The sequence below is a fragment of the Ursus americanus genome, chromosome 14, assembly GCF_024610735.1.
Source record: "Ursus americanus isolate L20-20 chromosome 14, mUrsAme1.1.p, whole genome shotgun sequence".
Classification (NCBI taxonomy): domain Eukaryota; kingdom Metazoa; phylum Chordata; class Mammalia; order Carnivora; family Ursidae; genus Ursus; species Ursus americanus.
In genome coordinates, this window is record NC_142140.1 from 7823107 (window position 1) to 7845391 (window position 22285).

General features: G+C 52.4%; 1 protein-coding gene across 11 annotated transcripts in view; it reads left to right on the forward strand.

Annotated features, from left to right (window-relative positions):
* Positions 1 to 22285, forward strand: part of ATP2B2 (ATPase plasma membrane Ca2+ transporting 2) — a 365851-nt gene that overhangs the window by 307132 nt on the left and 36434 nt on the right. For 6 of the 11 annotated variants that reach the window (XM_045808236.2, XM_087866780.1, XM_045808238.2 and 3 more), the window contains 6 exons: positions 1460 to 1492; positions 2677 to 2736; positions 7882 to 7923; positions 8765 to 8923; positions 11641 to 11855; positions 15136 to 15378. In XM_045808236.2, coding sequence (XP_045664192.1) covers positions 1460 to 1492; positions 2677 to 2736; positions 7882 to 7923; positions 8765 to 8923; positions 11641 to 11855; positions 15136 to 15378 — 752 coding nt within the window. The remainder of the gene's footprint in view (positions 1 to 1459; positions 1493 to 2676; positions 2737 to 7881; positions 7924 to 8764; positions 8924 to 11640; positions 11856 to 15135; positions 15379 to 22285) is intronic. The other 5 variants (XM_087866782.1, XM_087866787.1, XM_087866786.1 and 2 more) reach the window with 3 other exon arrangements.

Sequence of the window (22285 nt, forward strand, 5' to 3'; positions counted from 1 at the left end):
CTCCAGGGTCTTGTCCCAGTCTCTGTCTGTCCGGTCATGTCATGAAGGACCCTCCCCCTCAGGCTAGGCTCGGGGTGCTGAGCACTTCGCTGAGTCTCCAGCCTCAAGTGTGCCCTGGTCGCCTCATCAGCCCTGACAGGGAGTAGAGAGCCCCACCTGTGCTCACTCTGACCACTATCCTCAACTCCACAGAGCAGAGCTGCAAACCACCCCCAGCACAGACTTGGCCCAGATGGGGGCAGAGGACGTTCTAGGAAAGTTGGCTAAACTTGTGGTTTGCTTTCTCACCCCACCCCCCGGAGCTGCCACCTTGCCTGGGTCCTGGCCGCTCCTCTACCTTGGAAATAAGATTCCTACTCCCCGGGCTCCCCCTCAGCGCGGCAGGCTGGTAGCCTGGGCTACAAGGGCCTCTCAGAGCAGAGGGAGGGATCCCCATCCCGCCAGGCCCAAATCCGAAGGTCCAGGCCTCTGGCCCCAGCACAGCCGGCCCCTTCACCAACACCTACGCTCAGTCTCAGGGACAGACCCCTCTCACATCTTCAGTCTTTTGTCCTGTCTCCTTCCCCAAGCTTCAGAAGGGGTCCCCAACAGCCAGACCATCTGGGGTCCAGGGGAAGGAGATGAGAATGTAGATGGCCCCTCCTTGAGGTTCAGGGGCAGCCCTGCTACCTCCAGCTCTCTGCAGCCAGCCAAGCACAGAGGCTGGGTTATAACCAAAGGTTACTTGTGCCCAAGGGCAGTACCCCATTTTCTAGAGGGGACCCCCTAAGATTATGGCAGCCCCACCATCAGGAACAGTAGAGCTGAGCTGTCCTCAGGGAAGTCCAGAGGCTGGAGAGAACCAGGAGACAGCTGAGGTTGAAACTACTAAGGACGCAGTCCTGGTCAAGAGGCCCAGAGGGTGTCAGGACAGCGTCCACAGAGTGAGGTAGAAGCTGGGCCCAGCTCTGGCCCCAGGGCGCAGGCAGTTGGGCAGATAGGGGCAGTGCGCAGGGTACAGCAGAATGAGGCAGGCTTTGCCCCTTTTCTTGGCCTCACTGGGGCCTGGTGAAGGGCAGAAGCCAGACCTGTGTTCTCAAAGATTTCGGTAGGAAGACAGGCCTCTCCTGCCCTGAAGCACAGGTCAGAGTCCTTTACTGAACACAGACCTGCACCCCAGCGAGACGGGGGTGTCCATGTAGAGGGAAAAAGTGGGATGTGGGGGGGCCACGGCAGAGGAAGACGGGGGTCAGCCCAGCCTCTCAAGCGCCCGTGAGCAGCATGGCCGGGACTGGGCCCCCTCTGCACTCCCATCCCATCACCTCCACCTCCATTGTGGGCCCCCATGTCAGGATGACCACAGGCGTGCGGCCATGTGTGTGTGTGTGCGCGCGCGCACGTGCGCCCATGTGCGTGTGTACGTGCGGGTGAGGCTGTATGTGCTTCTCTTCATTAACATGTCTCAAAAATCATCACACAGGTGTGAAGAAGGGGGATGGCCTTCAGCTACCAGGTACAGTAAGACACCCCTCAGGGTAGATGGGGCTTTTAGAAATAGTAGCAGCCTTTGACCCCCGAGCCATGGCCCTAGACTGCCAGCACACAGCTGGAAGAGGCTTCTTGACCCACCAGACCCTCCGCTGTCCCCCCATGTGATGCCAGCCCTGCTGGAGGCACCAGCACCTCACTCTGCCTGTTTGCCCTTCCGGTGCTTTACCCTGCCAGCCAGCACACGGCTCCCCCACTGTCTCCACACCGACTCCACACAGCCCTCAGTCCCCCACACCCGCGTGCGGTGCCCCGCTCACCACCACGTGCCCCCACAGCCCTGCTCTCCTGCGCACACCCCGCAGAGCCCATCCCGGCCACCCCTCACTGCACAGCATGGGCACCTCACCCACTAGAGTCTCTTCCGTCTCCTTCCCACACAACCCACCTCCCCCCCACCAAGAAGGAACAACCAGAGTGCATTTGACCATCTCATGTCATTTTTAGCAGGAAAACCTGCTAGTACCTTCTCTGTCTCGTGCACAAAGTGCGACATGCTGGATGTCACCTATTCAATGATAGGGCATCTCGTATGGGGGTGACCAAGGCGATCTTTAGAGTGCTGGTTAGGAAGGAGGAGGTAGCCGTGGGCAGTGGCCTGAGTCAATGGTTCAAATCCTCTGTCACCACCACCACTGGATGGTCCCTCTGGGACACAGCGATGGTGGTCACAGCAAGTACCTGATCAGAATGGCAGGTACCTGCCCCCCGCCAGTTGTTGAATGCTTCGAAATGACACCTGGCCATGGGTCCCTCTGGCCCTGATGGGCACCCAGATGCCCTCTCATAGAAGCTTCTCTGATGGGGACCTGCCTAATTGGCATGGCCAGAGGGATGCATCGCTCCAGACCTTAGCACAGAACGGTGCCATCCTACCTAACCACATTGATCATCTGCCATGTTTTATTTCAAAGACCCTCCATGTCTGAGTTTTTTTCCCTGATTTTTATGGCATCTCTATGGGAACATTTCACCTCCAACCCCCCCCAAATTTAAGTTTCTTGATTTCCAACTGAGATTTTATTTTTTTAAGAATATAGTCATGTTATTTCCCGCAAGTTGGTTCATGTCGTTATTGTTGTTGCTGGTCTGCATTGTTGCTTTTCTCCACGGTGACACACTGCATTTTCCACCCTCCCACCCCCACAGCGGCCGATGGTGCAGCAGGGTCAAATGCTGCAGATAGTGCAGATACCAGCCTAGTCAATGGTACGTCTCCGATGGCGAGCTCTCGGTCTCGGTTGGATGGGCGTCTCTCTCCCCCACCCCCAACTCTGGGCTTGCCTCTCCCTGTTCTGGACCGCACAGATCTTGGATGTGCATGGGCAGCTCTGGGACAATTGTCCTCCCACATGGGGCAGGCGCTTAAGAGAGAAGCCACCACCGGGGAATCAGCATGGCCGGGTCCGCTTGCGGCTGCCAAAATGGCACTGGCTCCTGTGGGGCCCTTAACCCCCCAGTGGAGCCCGGAAGAGGGACATACCCTGGGCTTCAGATTTGGCTCCCAAGAAGCGGCATCCCACCCAACGTGGCCCTCTCCTAAGCACACTCCTGGCCCCAGCTTGGGGAAGAAGGCCTGGGGTCAGGACCTGGGCTGAAGCTGGCATCTGGGTCCCTCGTGAAGGCTCCAGTCCTCGATTCGAAAATTCCCTCGAGGCAGGGGGACCCAGGCCGGGGTTCAGCTCTTTGGCCCCACCCCATAGCATGGCTGAGCCACTGATAAACATTTCTTCCTCTTCTCTTTCTCGGAGTAAACGGGCAGGGGGCTCGCTTGGGCTCGGGCCTGGTTCTGTCCCTTGGACGTGGACTGGTGTTTCCTGCTGTTGCCTGTGCTGGAGCATTTGTCCTGAGTCTCTGCATTCTTACGGGCCCCCTCGGGGGTGAGGGGTGGCGGTAGGGGGCTGCCACGGTACCTGGGGTCTGCATTTTAACCTCCTTACCCACAGGCAAGAAGGAATCCCATTCACTTGTCTCCAAGCCTTTAGAGGATTTCTTGTTTCTATACCTTCCCATCTTCAGAGTGACGAGGCTTCTGTGTACTCAGATAAGTCCCCTGTCCCCAAATTAGGTAGCATGATAGTCACCCAGGCTGAGAGCTGTAGGACTTAGTTGTAAAACCGTTGCCCCAGGGAATCGAAGGAAGGGGAAAGCCTTTCTTGCAGCATTGCTGCATGCGAGGCACCTGGCTGTGGGTTTCTCATCCATTATGTCATTTCCTTCTCACCACTCCTAGAAGACGTGGCGATCTTGTCCTACCTCATACTCCCAGCCCCTGCCCCAAGCCTCTGGCTGAGCCACCTGCATTCAAAGTAACCAATGATGGAAGCACCTTGTAGATGTCGGGGGCCAAGCAAGACATTTCTGTGAGCTGCGCCTTGCTAATTTGGATGTGGGTCTATTTCAGGCTCAGGAGGAGAAAGGAGAACAGCTTGGGGTGTGGGAGGTGTCATGCGTCAGGGAGGGGTGGCGAGGGATGACAGGGAGAACCAATATAGGCAAACCCAGGCAGGGAGAGAATGAAACAGGAGCCAGCGTTCTTTTTTTTTTTTTTTTTTTAAGATTTTATTTATTTATTTGACAGAGAGAGAGACAGCCAGCGAGAGAGGGAACACAAGCAAGGGAAGTGGGAAAGGAAGTAGCAGGCTCCCAGCGGAGGAGCTTGATGCCGGGCTCGATCCCAGAACTCCAGGATCACTCCCTGAGCCGAAAGCAGACGCTTAACAACTGAGTCACCCAGGGGTCGCAGGAGCCAGCGTTCTGCTTCCCCCACAGCCGTGAGCCCACTGGGCACGGTGGACGTATAGACAGCGTCCAGGCTTGTTGGTCCCAAAGTAAGGCAGCTTCATGTCCAAACTGTAGCAGAAAACGCCCAGTATCCTGAGAAAAACTGCAGGAAAGATGGGGAACTTGACCACCTACTGTACGCCAGGCAGTTTGCAAACATTTCCCGCTTACGGCCTCATTTGATCCTCATGACAGCCCTGGGATACAGAGTTTATTGTCCCCACTTTAAAGGTGGGCAGACTGAGGCTCAGAGAGATCAAGACACTAGCCAGAGGTCACAGGACGAGAAAGTAGTGGAGCTGGGATTCGAACCCAGGCCTGCTGGCTCTAAGTGCACACTCCACTTCCTGATCCAGGGTTTCCCCAAGGAGTGTGTCTTATAAACTTCACAGGGCTATTAATAGGTCCTGCCCCCAAGAAAAGGATCCTGTAGTCAGAAATGTTTAAGAACCATGGGACAGAATTGGTCTCTTCCTTATTGCAGGACTTCTCAGAACGTTGAATATGCTACTGTATAGTGGAAAGTTAGCCATGGAGGGCTTCCCAGGCTGATTTGGCTGCAGGACGTTTCCTGGCTGAATCTTGTGGGGTTGGTATGTCTCTGCAATATACTTAGGGAAACAGTGCTCTAAGCCATCGCTACTCAAAATGTAACCAGAGGACCAGAAGCCTGGACACGTCCTAGGAGCCTGTTAGAAATGCAGAATCTCAGGCCCCACCCCAGACCCACTGAACAAGAACCCTCATAGTCTATGGCCATACCACCCTGACCGCGCCCAATCTCCTCTAATAAGCTCTCCAGGCCCCAGGCCAGAGTGCGCTAAAGGCTGAGAGGCACCAGGCTGAGCCTTGGTCAATGAGAGAATTAACCATTCCTTGCCCTCTTTCCTCTGAGCCAAATCAGGAGGATGTGAGTATAGAAAACACACTCAGCGGCCAGTAGTCCCTCTGACCCCCACCAAGCCCCTCCCAACTGAAAGCCGGTGTGTTCCGTTCATCTTGGAGGCATTATGATGCTCATTAGCATTTTATTATTTCTTTTACATTTATTAACATACCACTATTCAATACATTCCTTGTAATCACAATTAGGAAATACATCAGTCTGAACTCCAGACGTTAACAAGGCACTTTGTGGTGCTTTTCATAAGCATCGCCTTGGTTGAAATTGTCACGGAGGCCCAGGCAAGAGAAGTAACATCTCCCAGTTCACCTCGTTAGTGCTCTGTCTCCCCAGGGCTTGTTTATCAGGGCGCCTCACCGTGAATCCTCTGCATCCACACGCAGGCTTTTCACAGGCTTGGCCCCGGCGATGCATGGAGAGAACGGACCATTTGTCAAAGCTGCGTCTGGCATCTGGTGCAGAGGGGCTCCGAGTCTCCCCCTCAATTCCCCATCCCAGCTCCCCTGAAGCAGCCCCCCTCCTGATCATGCATGGAGCCAGATCGGGCTGTCCCCCCATAGTTCCCGGGCCAGCCGAGCACCACTTTGGCTGAGAAAAGCCCCAGATAAGTCCCTTGCTTCTGAGAAACCAGGCCATCTGCACAGAAGCACCCCCACAGCACTGCTCCCTCCCTCGAACATATGCCTTGGTGATTATTTTTCTGGCCACGTGAACACTATGGAAATAAAAGAGGAAATTGCTAGCTTGGCTAATGGGCGCACACATGGGCTATTGCATCTGATAATATGCAATGCAAATAAGGCCCCTTTGTGTCGTCTAAAACCAAGTATCCAAGAGGAGTCCTCCTGTGCCCTTTAGCCCAGTTAGTAAAATTATTTTTAAAAATAAAGATAATTGTTTTAGTTCATTCCTGTTGGCTCTAAAAAGGCTCTTTCTGTTTTGTTTTTAATGCAGGAAAAAGAACTTTGCGATAGAGCAACAGGGGCCCTTCTCTTTTCCACCCCCAGCGTGGGTCACTGACCCTTTGCTGTGAGAGGCAGTGGGAAGAGCCCGGCATTTCCCTTGGAGAGATAGCACAGGGCTGAGATCCAGGAAAGCCACTTCTCCCCTCTGAGTCACTTAGAGCGTGGTGCGGTGATGGTGATGACGGTGTTATGGACCCAGTAAGGCAGCCACAGGGTTATCATCAGGGTGCTCCAGAAATGAGAGCTGCCTCTGAGCCTCCCTTGGCCTCAGCTTCCTCGTCTGTAAAATGAGGGTGATGAGAATCCCCCCCATCCATCCGCAGGGTCTCAGGAAGACTGGCAAGAGATGACACTCACACACTGCAAAATGCGAAATGGACAGGTGGTTATTACTATAGGCCACTGCCAGGTGCTCTGGAAGCTGAATGTCGCACCCCCATTTCACAGAAGCGGAAGCTGAGACTGGGAGAGGCAAAGCCACACAACTAGTTGGTGTCAAAACAGGGGCTTCAGGAGCCCAGTCCCACCACGACCGCCTTGACGCCCCTCCTCTGGGCTTAGAGAGGCTGAGGGATAGCAGCTGGGGTGGAAACATGGATGCACTTTGGGGCCAGCTCTCCGTTTACCCCCTGGGCCCCGGGCCGGTCGTGTGCCTCTCTGAGGCAGTTTCTCATCTGTAAATGGGTGCAGTACAGCAGTGCCCTTGTAGGGACGTGGTGTGGATTAGATGACATCATGGAGGCTCTATACGCGCCCGGCACATGGTGGGTTCTCACAGAACGTGAGCTGTGAGAGTCACCTTCACAGCAAATGGCCAAGGGTGGCTGACCTCCTCAGACTCCTCTCGAGGTGGCAAGGCCCGTGGGCAGAGCTCTGAGTGAGCTCAGTGGGCAGACCAAGGGGACAGGAGGAAACCCCCTCTCTGCAGTGCCAGCAGGTAAAGGCAGGTGTCTCATCTGCCGACTAGTGACCACCAGTACCTCCCACGCTGCAAACCCAGCCCACAAGCCTCTGGCCTCCCGGGCAGCGCTGATTAGGAGGTGAGCAGCCCCAGGCTCAGCCCTCTCCCCAGCACTGGCATGCAGGGCCGGGGCAGGGGGGGCACCCGGGGGGGAGCGCACCAGCCCAACTTCCCTATCGACTAGGGCCCTGGCTGGGCAAGGGGTTGTCCTTGCTGTGGCTTCACATTCCTCCAGATGGAAAAGGAGAAAGTAAAAGTCTACATACATCAGTCCTGGAGCCAGAAACTAAGGAGCACAGTGACCAAAGTCCTCCCCTTTCTAGAATCGATCTCTCCCTCGCTCTCTCTCTCTCTCTTTTCCTTTGCCTCCTCTCAGCCCACCAAAGGCACCAACCAAATTAATCACTGGGGACCTAAGGGCCCCTCTGCTTCCGGCCAGCCAACTCTGGTCCCTTTTACCCTCAAAGGCTGTCATTTAATCAGTACCGTCAGGGCTGGAGTAATTCCCACTGAAGCCCTCTCTCCAAGCCCCCAGAGAATCAGGACAGACCCTGGGGCCAATGCGTTGGCCAAATTTGCTCTCGTCTCAGGGCCTCCCCAGCATCCCCATGTGGAGGGATGGAGTCGGCTTGGCCCTTGCTCCATCTGTGACGTGAATGTCCGTGGCCCTGTCGCGTCTTTGTGATGATCAACGTGTGCTGTCTGTTCTCTGTCGTCTGTTAAAATTCTTTGTCGTGTAGGTAAAATGCAGGATGGCAATGCGGACGCCAGCCAGAGCAAAGGTAACCCTTTTGTATTCATCGGCTTCTCTGGTCCCTGCAGCCCCTCCCCCGCTGGCTCAGAGTCAGGCTAGAAGCAGACAGGTCTGTACCTGCAGGTGCCTGGCATCTTTGGGGGGGAGGGGGTGGCTGTGATTCACATGGTGCCAGGCTCAATGGAGACATCACTGGTGAGGACAGGGGACACCTGTGAGCCAGCTCTTCCCCAGCCTTGGAGCTACGCTGCCCATTTAGCTGAAGACTTGAAGCTGGTTCTTTGAGATCCTTAAGGGCTAAGGGGTAAGGCCCCAGACCCACCAGTCAGTCCTTCACTGAAGGAGGAGGGGTCATGGCACCCATGCATAGGGACACTCTCTTTTATCTTTTAAGCCCCCTTTTTTGACCCTCCTGTCTGGCGACTACTTAATATCCCAGCGACATACTCAAGAACCAACTGGGGGTTGTCTAAATGTGGGAAAGCTGAGGGGCCATTTGGAGAAGGATCTGTGGGCTTATTCAGCCCCAAAAGGGACACCAGCCTACTCCTACTGGGTGTCCAAGGTGGAACTGTGTTTCTCCTTGTTCACACTTGGATTCCAGGTCTGAGGCAGGCACTGGCCCTGGGACCAGGGTCTCCAGCTGGAAGAGGCGGACCCCATATTGCAGGATGTCTGTGCCAGCCATGCAGGGGTCCAGGCAAGGGAGTGAATGCGTCACCACACTCCCCCCGGGGCGGGGGGGGGGGGTTGCCAATATCCCCACCCTGCCGGCTGACCTGGGTGTGTGCATGTCTGTGTGTGTGTGTGTGTGTGCACGTGTGTGTGTATGTGTGTGTGCATGCATGTGCGTGCTCTGCCCCCTGCAGCCAAACAGCAGGACGGGGCAGCCGCCATGGAGATGCAGCCCCTCAAGAGTGCCGAGGGTGGAGACGCAGATGACAAAAAAAAGGCCAACATGCACAAGAAGGAGAAATCCGTGCTGCAGGGCAAGCTCACCAAGCTGGCTGTGCAAATCGGCAAGGCGGGTAAGCGTGTAGCCACAGTGTGCAAGGTGGGACGTGGGGTACACAGCAGGACCCCAGCCAGGGCCCTGCCCCCAAGCTGGCTCTCAGTTGCTTCATCTGCAGAGCGGGGGCTGGCATGAGATGGTCCCTGAGACCCACCCTTTCCTACCACAGCAATCAGCCAAGCTCCTTATGCTCAAGCAGTAGGTTGGAGCAGGGGAGGGCCGGGACGGATTGGGGCTCTAGACTGACCCCCCCCCCCACCAGCTGCAGTGCAGAGGAAAGATTGAAGAGGTTGAAGGCAGTGCCAGGAGCCCAGTGAGAAGCCTCCTGTCTGAGCCTCAGCACAAGCCCCGATTCCCCACGGAGCTGGGAGCTCCAGGTGATGGCTGGTGGTGGCCCCTCCGGCCCAGGAAGCTGAGCCCAGCTGCAAGGCAAGCCCTGTCCAGCTGACATGGCCTTGGCCTCTCCTCCCGCATGAGGACATGCAAACACCAAGGCCTCCCCACCTGGCTGTCTCCCGGCTCTAATTATAGGCACCACAGCGTGGAAAAGGGAGGCAAATTACAGGCTTGGCTGTCTATATTTAAACTCGGGGCCTGGTGATAGCTCCCGGCTGCTGGGAGCTTGGCTTCCCGCCCCTGCGACTGTCAGATGGGGATAGAGCCGGCTCTGAAGTTCCGCAGCTGGAGGTAGGGGCGGGGGAGCGATGGGCCCAGGGATTTCCTCCATCCTCGGCAAGCAGAAGACTCCACAGAACCACAGCACAGGCACCGGGATGGGGAGGGCAGGGAACGGAGTGATGAGAACCGCCCACGGCCTTCAAAGCCCTGGCTCATCCCCCTCCCCCTCCTCAGCCTGGCCAAGAGTGGAGTTCAGGGTCGAGCACTTCTAGGTTCACATCCCACCCCTGCTTCTCTCTTGGGCTGAATTCCCTGAGGCAGAGCCTGAGATGGGCGGGCACAGGATTTTTAGGGGCGAGGGTGCTCTCAGGTGAGACCTATAAAGGGTGAGAGACTCAACAGGGCCAGGGAAAAAGCCAGATACTTTCTGGAGAAATCCCCGTGTCCACCTACGTCGGCAGGATCCGTCTGGCCTCGGAGCAAGGGGTCTGGGCTGTGGGACCCCCAGCTCAGCCATTGAATATCGGCCATCAGTTTGGGCGGGGCGCCATCCCAGGTACTTCTTGACCAGGAGTCGGTGATCTCCGAAGCGCGAACTTCCTCTGGCAGAGGCTGCAGGTGTGCACAGAGTCTGCCGCACCCCCAACGGGCCAGGAGACCCTGGGTGATCCGAGCAGGTAGCCCCCGCTTCTGCTAACTCTGCGGTGCTCCTCTGGCCTGTGGCCTTGGACAGGTCCCTTCGCCTCACTGGCCCCAGTGTCCTCACCCAAAAAAGGGCCCCCTGCTCTTTCCTGTGTCTGGAAGGCTGTTTCTGCAGGTCACCATCTGGCTGGTCCTTCTCACCATTCCCAATCTTCTCAAGTACCACCTCCTCCAGGAAGTCTTCCCTGGACACCCTAGCTGAAGTAGTCACTCCCCACCAGCCCATGTTGTTCTATTTTCTTTTTTTAAGCTTTATTGAAGTACAATTAATATACAAAAAATTACACACATTTAGTGTACATCTTGGTCAGTTTGGACATATGCATATATCCGTGATGCCATTACCACAAGCAAGGTACAAAACATATCCCCCCTCCAAAAATCCCTGTGTTCTTTCCGGGGGTTTTCTGTTTTCCGTTTTTTCGGTCAGAACACTCAAGAGGAGATCCAGCCTCTTTACCGATTTTGAAGCGCACAATACTGTGTTGTTCACTGTAGGCCCCGACTGTAGAGCAGAGCTCTAGAACTTCTTTATCTTGCATAACTGAAACTCTATATCCACTGAAAAACAACCCTCCGGCTGCCCCTCCCCACAGCCCTTGGCAACCACCCTTCTACTTTCTGCTTCTATGAGTTTGACTACTTATATTCCTCACGTAAGTCCTTCGGCGTCTGCCTTCTCTCATTCAGCATAATGCCGTCCGGGCCCATCCACATGGTCGCAAATGGCAGTGCTTCCTTCCTTTTTAAGGCTGAGTCATCCTCCTCTGTGTGTCTATACCACACTTCCTTTACCCACTTGTCTGTCGCTGGACATGGGGGTGGTTTTCTTACCTTCAGCCCATGTCGCTCTCGGTCCTGCCGTCCTGCAGGTTTTCTACACAGCCTTATCCCTCTATGGGTGATCTTGTTCACGAGCTTGCTGCTTCTTGTCTGCCTCCCCCTCCAGGGTCTCAGCCTCCCAAGGGCAGGGACTCCATCCCCTCTAGAGCTGCGTCCCTCGTTCCAGAAGTAGGAGCTGCCAGGCGCCTGGGTGATGAGTCCGTAAACCGTACCAGCTGCACATGATCATGTGCGAGAACTATGCAGGCGGTCCGAACTCATCCACGTGGTCTCGGCACACATTCCTGGAGCGCCCACGAGGTGCCGGGCACTGTGCTAGGCACTTTACGTGCATTCACGGCGTTTGATCCTTGCAAAACCACTGAAATAAACATGCATCTCCATTGCACAGAGGAGGAGACTGAGGCTCTGTGAGGGTCAAGGTCTTGCCCCGGGCCACAAAGCTAGTAAGTGGCAGAGCTGTGATGTGAGCTAGGGTCTGCCTGGCCAAGTGTTTGGTCTCTATCTCACTTCCCACGGCCCCCAGCCCCAGGAGAGCCCCTGAGCGGTCTCCCCCCACCCCTGCTGCAGGTCTGGTGATGTCGGCCATCACGGTCATCATCCTGGTGCTCTACTTCACCGTGGACACCTTCGTGGTCAACAAGAAGCCGTGGCTACCCGAGTGCACGCCCGTCTACGTGCAGTACTTTGTCAAGTTCTTCATCATCGGCGTGACAGTGCTGGTGGTCGCCGTGCCGGAGGGGCTCCCTCTGGCCGTCACCATCTCGCTGGCCTACTCGGTGAAGGTGAGAAGGGGAGGACTGGGCAGCGCAGTGGGGATTGGCTGCCCCCAGCAGGGGCTCTGGGGGGTGGACCGTGGGGCAAGCGCTGGGGCCTGCAGTAGAGCTAACACCTTGGAAGCTGGGAGAGGAGACATAAGCAGGAACCCGGAGCTCATATGCCCCGAGGGAGTCAGGGCCTGTGGCAGCCCAGGGGGCCACACCTGGGCTACAGGGACAACCATTATTCACCCCAGCCAAGCGTTACATTGCAGAGGCAGGACCCCCCCCCCCATTGCCAACTCTTCACATTTTTTCCAGAGAAGCCAGAAACCTGGACTTAATATTATTAACTCTCTTGATTTTTAAACATTGATCATCAACTCCACTTTAAAAAAAGCAAAAACGTAAAAAGCAAAACTCACCGTGCGGGCCCAAACTCATCGCCATCCCACCAACGTAAGTAGAAATCTGCAGTCAAAGCCCACTAAAGCCGCAGTGCTTCTGCAACTTATCTCAGAGGTTGCTCCCTGAAGTTGGGAAGAGATGAGCCTAAAACCAAAGGACATCTGATTTAAGGAAGCCCCCTCCTCTTGGGGATGGGCTGAAAATGGAAGAGGTTTTAAAAGCAGTTTAATGAAGGGTGGTAAGCCCCTGAAAGTTGACTGTGGACACTTGGGTCTGGGGTGTGTTCCTAATGCTCCCTGGATGGCAGAGCCCCACTGCCCCTTGTTCCCAGGCCGTGGCCATCCATGAAGCCCAGACATCTCAGTGGGCGCCTCAACCTTGGCTCACAACACGGCCTCATTCTCTGCCCTCGGCCCCATGGTTTTCCACCTCGGAGGGCAGGGCTCTGCACTCCCGGTCCCAGGGCCCCAATGCCAGGACGTCCCCATGAGGATGAAGGCCTGGGCGTGTTTATAAACAAGGCGTTGGCTCCGAGAGCTGCCAGAGGGCGCGGCGGGCGTCAGTTTCCAAGCTGGAATTTGGACTGGGCTCGCCGATGTAATTTCATACAGAAAAGAGATCTCCAGACAGGTGCCAGAAAGTGGCAGCTCTGGGTAAAGGATATGGCCCTTATCATCGCCTTGTTTTAGGGTTCTTGAAGAAACTCCATCCCACAAACGAAAGCCCAAACAGGTCACAACACGATGCTGCTTGGGGGCCTGGGGCCCAGAGATGGAGATTCTCATGAAGCCATGAGTTGGGATCCCCACGGCCACCCAGCCAAGCTTGGGGTGTCTTGAAAGTCACACAGAGGTATTTTGGGGGGATCATACGCAGACCATTTTAGACCTCTGCACCGTCTACATTTCGCATCTCTGGCACCTGGTGCCTTCAGCTGTCTTAGGTCGTGTTACTTATACAGTCACCTGATAAACTGAGTACAACACCCCAACCCAGGAGAGGCAAAGTCTCCCCTCTCTGAGCCTGGCATACACCCCCCAGAGCCGCCATCAAAAGAACAGAAATGATACTCAGAGACCCAATGTGAGCCATATGTGTGATTTTAAATTTCCTAGTAGTCATGTTAAAAAGAAAGAGTAAAAAGAAACAGGTGACATTAATTTTAATAATCTAATTTACTTTACCTGTTATGTCCAATTACTCGCAATCCAATGTGTAATCAATATACAAATCACTAGTGAGATATCTTACATTGCTTTTTTCATAATAAGTCTTCAGAATCCGACACGTATTTTTACACATACAGCACATTTGACGTCAGACCAGCCACACTTCCAGTGCCCAGTAGCCACCTGTATATTTTTAAGCCCAACAGACGAACCCTCTTCCCAGCGTACAGATGGGCAGAGGCCCGATGGATTGATCCAGGCTGTGAAGTTAAACGGAGCCCGGCTCCATTCTCAGCTTTAACCCTCATTATGTATATGATCCTGGTCAAATCACTAGGCCATGGCTTTTCCATTTGCTAGCATGGGTGACCACAATCCTCAAAGGTTTCACAGGCCTCCTGTAACATCAGACAGGAAAATAAGTGTGGAAGAACTTTGCAAACTAAAGTGTGTTGCAGATTCCTCTTGCTATTGTTCATGCATTCAACATCCATGAAGTGTTACTATTATCACAGGTTATAATAAGAGAAAACTGCAATAGCATATAATTCTACCAATACTCATTTCTTAGCAAAATGAACTGCTATTAAAATTATTCTAATTGCATTCTTTTTTTTTTTTTTTGCCCTTTTTATGAAGAGTTATGATGGGGAGCAAGAATAAAGGAAATCAGATTCCTAGGAACAGACTAGAACAATGTCTGATTCAGCCTGTGGCAACTTTCCATGTCCTCCTTTGACAGATAGGGTCACTGTGTCAGCAGGGCCAGCATTAAGTGTGGCAGTGCCTTGAGAATTACTTCATTCGCATGAGTTCCTTGAGAACCTAGAAGAAGCTAGGAGTGGAGCTGGAAAGACAGAGAGGAAGGCAAATACCAGAAAATTCATAATAATATGTATGGTGGGATTTCATTTTTGTTATAAATTTAAAAAGAAAAGATGTCGATACATAAGCTATATCCGTTCTGGGTGATGGCATTATGGCGGATTTGTTTCTTTTTTATGTTTGTATATTGAAAAGAAGTTTTTGATTTTTATTTTACAAGGTATAATATATATTCGATGCAGAAAAAAATAGAATCTATGGATTTTTTTTAGAATATATCGATTGTTTTAAAAGAAGGTAATATAAATCTCCTCTAATTCTATCACCCAGAAATAATGACACTAATATTTTGACATTTTTCCAGATACTGTCCTATGTCTATAAACACATATATTCTAAATTTACTTCTTTTTGGTGGAACCAAAAATGACCATGAAAACCAGGCACCAGCAAAAGAAGGTACATGTGAAATAAATAAATAAATAAATAAATAAATAAATAAACAAACAAACAAACAAACCTTAACCAAATAAAAAATGGCTACTTCTCTTAGGGTGTAATATTTGAGGTCATTGTAAAGGACCCAACCTTAATTTATCACCCTTTTCCCTATTTTTTCCATAAGGAATACAGATTACTTCTGTAGTCCAAATTAATAAAGTCAATTCATCAAATTTTTTTAATGGTTCAAATAATGAAAGTGAAGAAAAAGGCTGCACACACACACGGAGCCCCAGCGTCCGAGGCCGTGGCAACCCACGTCCTTTGCATGTTTGGGAAACCAAGGTGCGGATTGAGCAGCTCTGTCCCACCTGCCACATGCTTCCCCAGTGTCCCCACCCCGCGCCCTGGGCCCCCCAGCTCCCTCTCCTCACTGTCGCCCTCTCACCTGCCCCTGCCCCCAGAAAATGATGAAAGACAACAACCTGGTGCGCCACCTGGATGCCTGCGAGACCATGGGCAATGCCACCGCCATCTGCTCGGACAAGACAGGCACACTGACCACCAATCGCATGACAGTCGTGCAGGCCTACGTCGGCGATGTCCACTACAAGGAGATCCCTGACCCGAGCTCCATCAACGCCAAGACCATGGAGCTGCTCGTCAACGCCATTGCCATCAACAGCGCCTACACCACCAAGATTCTGGTGAGTGGTGCGGTCTCCGCTGGAGGGAGTGAGGTCTGTGGGGTGACGCACAGATACCAGACAGAGGGAGCGACGTGACTCATATTTTTGAATCCTGCTGGTGCATTTTGGGGTGGTTGTATAGTAAGCAACTTGTTTCTCTTTGATTTAGCAATGATGTTTATATGACCAAAAAAAAAAAAAAGTGTTAATTGTGTTTTTTAGATCCTATCATTGTCCCCCTTACAAAAAAGAAAAAAAAAACACACTCTTTATTCGTTGGCTTTTGCTATGTAACTACAGTAGTCCCCCTTATCTGCTCTCAATTGCCTGCAGTCAACGTTGGTCCCATAGCAGCTGACCCTCCTTCTGACATATCGTCAGAAGGTCGAGAGTCGCCTCGTGCTTGGCACACACTGTGTCGTTCCCCTCACTCATCTCATCATGTAGGCATTTCATCATCTCACATCAGCACAAGAAGGGGGAGTACAGTACAATAAGATATTTAGAAAGCGACCACGTTCACATAACTTTTACTACAGTATATTGTAATAATTGTTCTATTTTATTATCAGTTATTAATCAGTTGTTAAACTCTTACTGTGCTTAATTTATAAATTAAACTTTATCACGGATATGCATGTCTAGGAAAAAACATAGTATACATAGGGTTTGGTATGATCCACAGCTTTAGGCATCCCCTCGGGGTCTTGGAACATATCCCCCGAGAATAGGCAGGGACTACAGTACTCCCAAACTCAGCAGCTCAAAACCAAACTGTGTATTTAGCTCACAATTCTGTGGGTTGGCCATTGAGGCTGGGCTCAGCAGGGTGGCTCTTCTGCTTTCACTGGGACTCCCTCTCGCATCTGTGTCTGTGATGGCTCGTGTGGACAGCTCTGCTGATCTCAGCAGCAGTGTAGGCCAGTCTGGGATGGCCTCAGCCGGGATGGTTCATCTCGGCTCTGTGTGGTCCCACCTTTTCCAGCAGGCTGGTCTGGGCTTGTTCACACATCATCTTGCTGCATCCTGTTGGGCAACGCAAGCCAAGAGGCCTGTGCAGATTCAGGGAACGAGGAAATAGACTCCATCTCTTGATGGGGGAACTGCAAGGTCACATTGCAAAGGGCATGGATTTACAGAGGGAAGTAATTATGGCCATTTTTATGAACGATCTACCACCAATGACATTGTCGTTGTTAGTAATAGTAGCAGTATCACAAGTTCTGATAAGAAAAATTATCATATTCCTCTCTCAGCCGAGCCGTGTAGACTTATCATGCTATAATCCCTATTTGGTTTAGAAGCACAGATGGCCTTTTTGTAATTAACAAACATTTGGATGAAGAGAAACACAGAATTGTCCATCCAGCAGTCAGTCGGCAGCCAGATGTAGGGCATTTCTGTAGTGGGAGCATCTGGGTAAGCGGCTGGGCTTTTTGGCTTACCTCCCAAATGTGCCCTAGCCCTGACCTCTCCCTTCTGCCCCAGAGCCAGCTCGAAGCGTCATGGTCAGGCTGGGTTGTAGGAGCCACCAGTAGCTTTATCCAAATGGGGAGGCGAGTGTGACTCAGCAGCGGGGGGCTGAGGGCTGATGGGAGAAGGGGGGAGGAGGCAGCTTCTGCCTCCAGATGCTGGGGCTGCAAGAACTGCACCGTCCAGGCCGAGCAGCCACCCCATCACCCCAGAGCTGCAGGCTGAGGGAGGCCCACGGAGGAGAGGAGAAAGTAGGTCGGGAGGACACGTGCACAGGGGTGATCGAGAACCCCGGGGGTGATGCCAGAAATGATGATGTTTTGTCTTCTTCCCACCCCACCCCCACCCCAATTTGGGAATCAAGGGAGACCAGCAATGTTGTATTCTGCTCCCCCGGCCTTCCTAAAATAACCGAGATGCTGTTAATGGTCTTGTCCTGCAGATGTGGCAGAGAGGGAACAGGGCAACTTCCAGAGTAGGTTTCGGGTGGTGGGGTGGCCGCGGGGGCACAGCCCTTCGAGGTGGGCTTGGATTGAGATGTAGGTTATGTAATCACAGGAAAAAAGCAGTTCTGGGATCTGCCAGGAGAGCTGAGGGGACATCTCAATTAGGCGGCGTTGCATAGCACTGGTGGCAAAGCTAAAACTTCATTCCCAGCTGTTGGTTGGGTCCATGTGGCTTAAAGGACAAGGGTCAGACAATCTACTGGGGAGGTGTAGCTGCTGAGACTGGAGAGAGGTCAGGGACCAAGGAATAGGGATCCTTGGTTTGTACTCAGGCTAAGTCACTTACCTCTCAGGCACCAGTGTCCCCTGATGTGCCTTGATCCCTAGCATCCTAGGACTCTTCTTTCTGGGTCTTTCCTGAAAGCCCCCTGGCCACATGGCTCTCCTTGCTGAGGGCTGATGGTCATCAGTATAGAGGACAGCAGAGTCCCCTGGTAGTTGTTAAAGCTCATCCTTTGGAGCCTGGCAGCCTAGCTTCAAACCCCTCTCTAGCTGTATGAATGCAAGCAAGTTACTTAAGCTCTCTGTGCCTCGGTTTCCTGGGGAAAGTGATAGGATTATTGCGAGGATGAAGTCAGTTAGTAAGTGAAAAGTGCTTCGCAAAATGCCTGGCTCATATTCAGCACCATGTATGGTTAGTGTGGTCATTATTCAGCAGTAAAATCACGCTTCGACAGGGGGTTCCATCTGTAGCAATGCTGAGGCTAACGATAAATACCAGAAGCATCAGGGCTACAGAGGTAAAGGGTCTTACCCAGAGTATCTCTCCAACTAGTGGCAAAGCCAACTTACGGATCCTCCAAAGCCAGCTGTAGAGTAGGGTGTCCAGACCTGGCTCTTGGTCACTGAAACCAGTCCTGCGGCATCTTTAGCATAAGGTGGTCTCAGGAAGGAAGTCCTGGGGTCCAGAGAGTCAGATTCACAGCCAGGGCCTGCCAGCCATTATAGGGCAAAGGGTCTCTGAGGGACTGTCCTTCCAGGCCCAGAGGACTTCTGAGAAGGGTCAGGGCTGCTTAGTCCTGAGTAGAAGTCCAGCCACCCTCCAAACCAGACTAGGAAATCTAGACGATAGGACTTCCTAAAGAGCACAAAGCAGGTAAAGGCAGGCAGCATCCTCCCTACACCACACTACCCATCAGCTTTGATCAGAGATGAGCCTGGCCTGGGAAAATCAGACCTTAGACAGGGCTGTGTTTCCTCCTCCGTGAGAGCACTGACTCTCCCGTGTCTTCTTACTGTCTGACATAGACAACGTGGGCTCTTTGAGAGGGAGAAACACATTTGAGTCATCTCTGTTCCCTCAGGCATAGCTCTTGGGAAGTACTGGTTGGGTGGGTGAGGTAAGTGAATTGATTGGTGAATAAATGTATAGATATACAGTCAATGAGATGAGGAGTAGGTAGGGAGACAGATGATGGATGTGTCAATGATGGATGTGTCAATGATGGATGGGTAGATGGATGGATGGGTGGATGGTTGAATGGATGAGTGGATGAGTATGTGGGCCGTGGATGGGTGAATACGAATTAGTAAGATGCTCAGGACAGGACTATCCCTATGTTCTACTTTCCTGCTCTTGTGGCAGCAAGAGGTAGGAGTCGGCCCCATCTCTGTCCTGTGGCCAATACCAGTGTTCTGTCAGTTCCCCCAACATACTGAGCTGATCCCCCAGCTCTCTAGTCTACATTGATCCAGAGACCTCCCAATCAGCTAGCACCTTCCATTCTTAAAAAAAAACAAAACAAAACAACACACCAACCTACTTGAGTACTTGCAGGGGTAGTTTGTGTGGGTGTCATCTACATGGATTCACAGGTCTTAGAGACCCCCTGGTCCAGCCCCCTCACTTTACTCTGAGGCCCAGAAATAGGAAGGGACTTGTCCCAAGTCACCCCGTGGGCTACTGAAGCTGGAATCCAGATGTCCTGATACCTAGTCCAAGAAGCAACGAGGTTTGGCTCTGAAGTCCAACAAACCAAAGTTCAAACCTCATCTCCAGCACTTGCCACCTGTGTGAACCTGAGCAAGTCACTTAACCCCTTTGAGCTTCTGTTTCCCAATCTGCAAATCTGTAAAGTGAATATATAATTAATCCTAATTGCTAACATTCACTTAGCCAGGCTTGATGCTAAGTGCTTACCCCCATGTACCCCTTGTACAATGACCCCAGGAAGTAGGTGACATCACATCTCTAATTCATAGATCAGACCCCGAAGGTGGGAGAAGTGAAAAACCATGCTCAAAGAGTTCCAGAGCAGATGAGAGGCTGAACTAGGATTAGAACCCAGGTCTGTCCAACCCAGAGCCCGTGCAGCCCACCACCCCTTCCTGCCCAACTCATGTGGCTGCACCTTTGCCTGGAGGCAGCTTCAGGGCTACTGTGAAGGTCAGATGAGAAAGTATGTATGTCCCAGCACAGTGCCTGACGTGTAGCAAGGGCTCAGGCCACGTTAGTTATTACTCTAGTAACTTCTGTTATTCCTGAGCCTTATCCTCTGTAGTTTATTTTGCCAGTCACTGTCTGGCTTGAGCCTCCACATCCCTTCCAGGGAATCAAGGCAAATATGACCATTCCTGTCTTGCAGTTAAAAACCCTGAGCCGAAGAAACATCAAGTAAGCTGCCCAGGATTGATCCTGACCACCAAGTGGCAGATTTGGACCCAGAGAATTCTAGAGGAGTTTACCAAGCAGGCAAGGGCATTCCAGGCAGGGACGCAGCACTGCCAAGGCATGGAGACCCACCGATGCGTGGCTCAGATGATCTGTGTCCTGAGCATGTCTCTGCGGCTGGAATGATGAGAGTCAAGACTAGGGGGTGTGGAGGGAGAGCTAGGTGGCATCCAATAAGCCCTTAGAAGGATTCTGCTCACGTGCTCAGAAAAAGCACCCCAGGCAGGGGTGGAGAGTGGTGTGAGGCCGATGCTGCTGGCAGGGAGGCCAGGAAAAGTGGCCTGGGGGGCCCTCCACAGGGTCAGCCTCAACCCCATGCCCCATCCCTTCTGAGGATGGCAAAGCTCTCTTCTTTCCCGTCTAATTTCAAATCATTAGGAACTAAACTTGCCCTCTGAGAGAAGCTATGTGAATCATCCTTGAGTCAGAAATTGCTCCCCTGCCTCAGAAATCCTGGCACACCCTCCAATTTCCTTTGTTGTCTCCGACCCTTTGAACATCAGGACTTCTGCTAGCTTCTTCCCATCGCCCTGCTGCTTCTCAGAACCACAGCTGAGCTTTAGGATGGAAATACCTCCTTCCTCGCTTGTGAGGCCTCGCGATTTCTTGGGAAAACGTTCTCCTTTTCCAACCGTATGTTCTGCCTGCTGAGACCACCCAAGCAGACCTTAACTTTCTATTTTGTGAGACCTCTTTCTAAGTAGGTTGACACTGCTGCTAACATTTGAGGATGGGGACTTGTGGAGCAGAATTGTTGGAAGTTTATGGCGTATTTCTGAACATGTAAACTGTCGAGAGAAAAACAAATCTCCCTGGAGCCTCTGGAGTGGTTCAGGAGGAAAGAGCAAAAAGGATTTTCCTGGCAGGATGGTCTTCCTGAGTAAATCAGCCAGACTTCACCTAATTAGAAACCCCAGGACCTCAGCGTACCCCATTCATAAGCTGAGGTGGCCGTGATGCCACCTTACCCCAGGGAGCCCCAGTAACCCTCCAAGGCGGGAAGGAGCTGCTTGATTGCATTTCCCATGTCTTAGAACTTGGGCACTTAGAGAGGACTCCAGGAAGCAGAGAGCCAACTTTGAACTCCAATCTCCTGGCTCCAAACCCAGGGCTCCATCGAATATTCCAATGAGCCTCAAAGTCCCCAAGTCAAGCCACACTCTGAGAGTGGCCTCTGGCAAGCCAGGGGTTCCAAAAGGTGCCAAAGACTCTGGAGGTGACTTTGCAGGGCGCTGGGATGGGCAGGTGGGTTGGGCTGTGGTTCCGGTATGTGAAATGGCAGGGGCTATGTGTTGAATTCAACAACTGTTTTGGTTGTCTTGTGTTGTGTTGTTTTTGCAAACACCATCTCTGGGAGAAGAGTTTAAAGCAAATAATCCCAAATGGGGAATTTGGATTTTTAACAGAACCGTTAATCCGTCCATCACACCCTGTCACCCTGCATGTGTGCATGCACACACGCCACACGCACCATACATATATTCATACCACACCATGCACACTACACACATACACTGCACACACCACACACACACCATGCACATGCCACACACCACACACCATGCACGTACACACACACACACACCCCACACACATGCAACTGTACACACACCCACACAATTACACACACCACACACATACACTGCACTCATACACCACACACACCCACCACATACATACAATTACATACACACACCATACAACTGCACTCACACACCACACGCAAACACACACACATACAACTGGGCACACTATGCACACACATACCACACATACACTCACACACACACACACACATACACTGCACTCACACACCACGCACACCACACACATACAATTGCATACACACACCATACAGAAACACACACACACACACACACACACACACACACTGCACTGCTGAGCCTGGGAAGGTCCCCAGGGAGTCTGCTTTCCAGGAGCATGTTTCCCCAGCCTGTCCTGCTCTGTTGTCCTAGATGCACACTGACCTGCCTTCCCAGCCCCTGGAGAAGATCCCATGGCTCTGCTACCTCGTGTTGCTCAGGAGGCCTAGCACTGAGAAGCTCCTGGAAGGCAGGCCTTTAGATGAGAATTCTGGAGGGCAAAGTTCCGCCCCATCTGGCCTCCCGTTGGCAGCACCCTACACATACAAGCACAGAATTATTCACTTATTCACTCCACAGATATTCATTGGTTACCTGTAGTGGGAGATAAAGATAAGCAAGACAGACACAACCCCTCACCCCCTTGGACTCTAAATCACTCATCAGCCAGT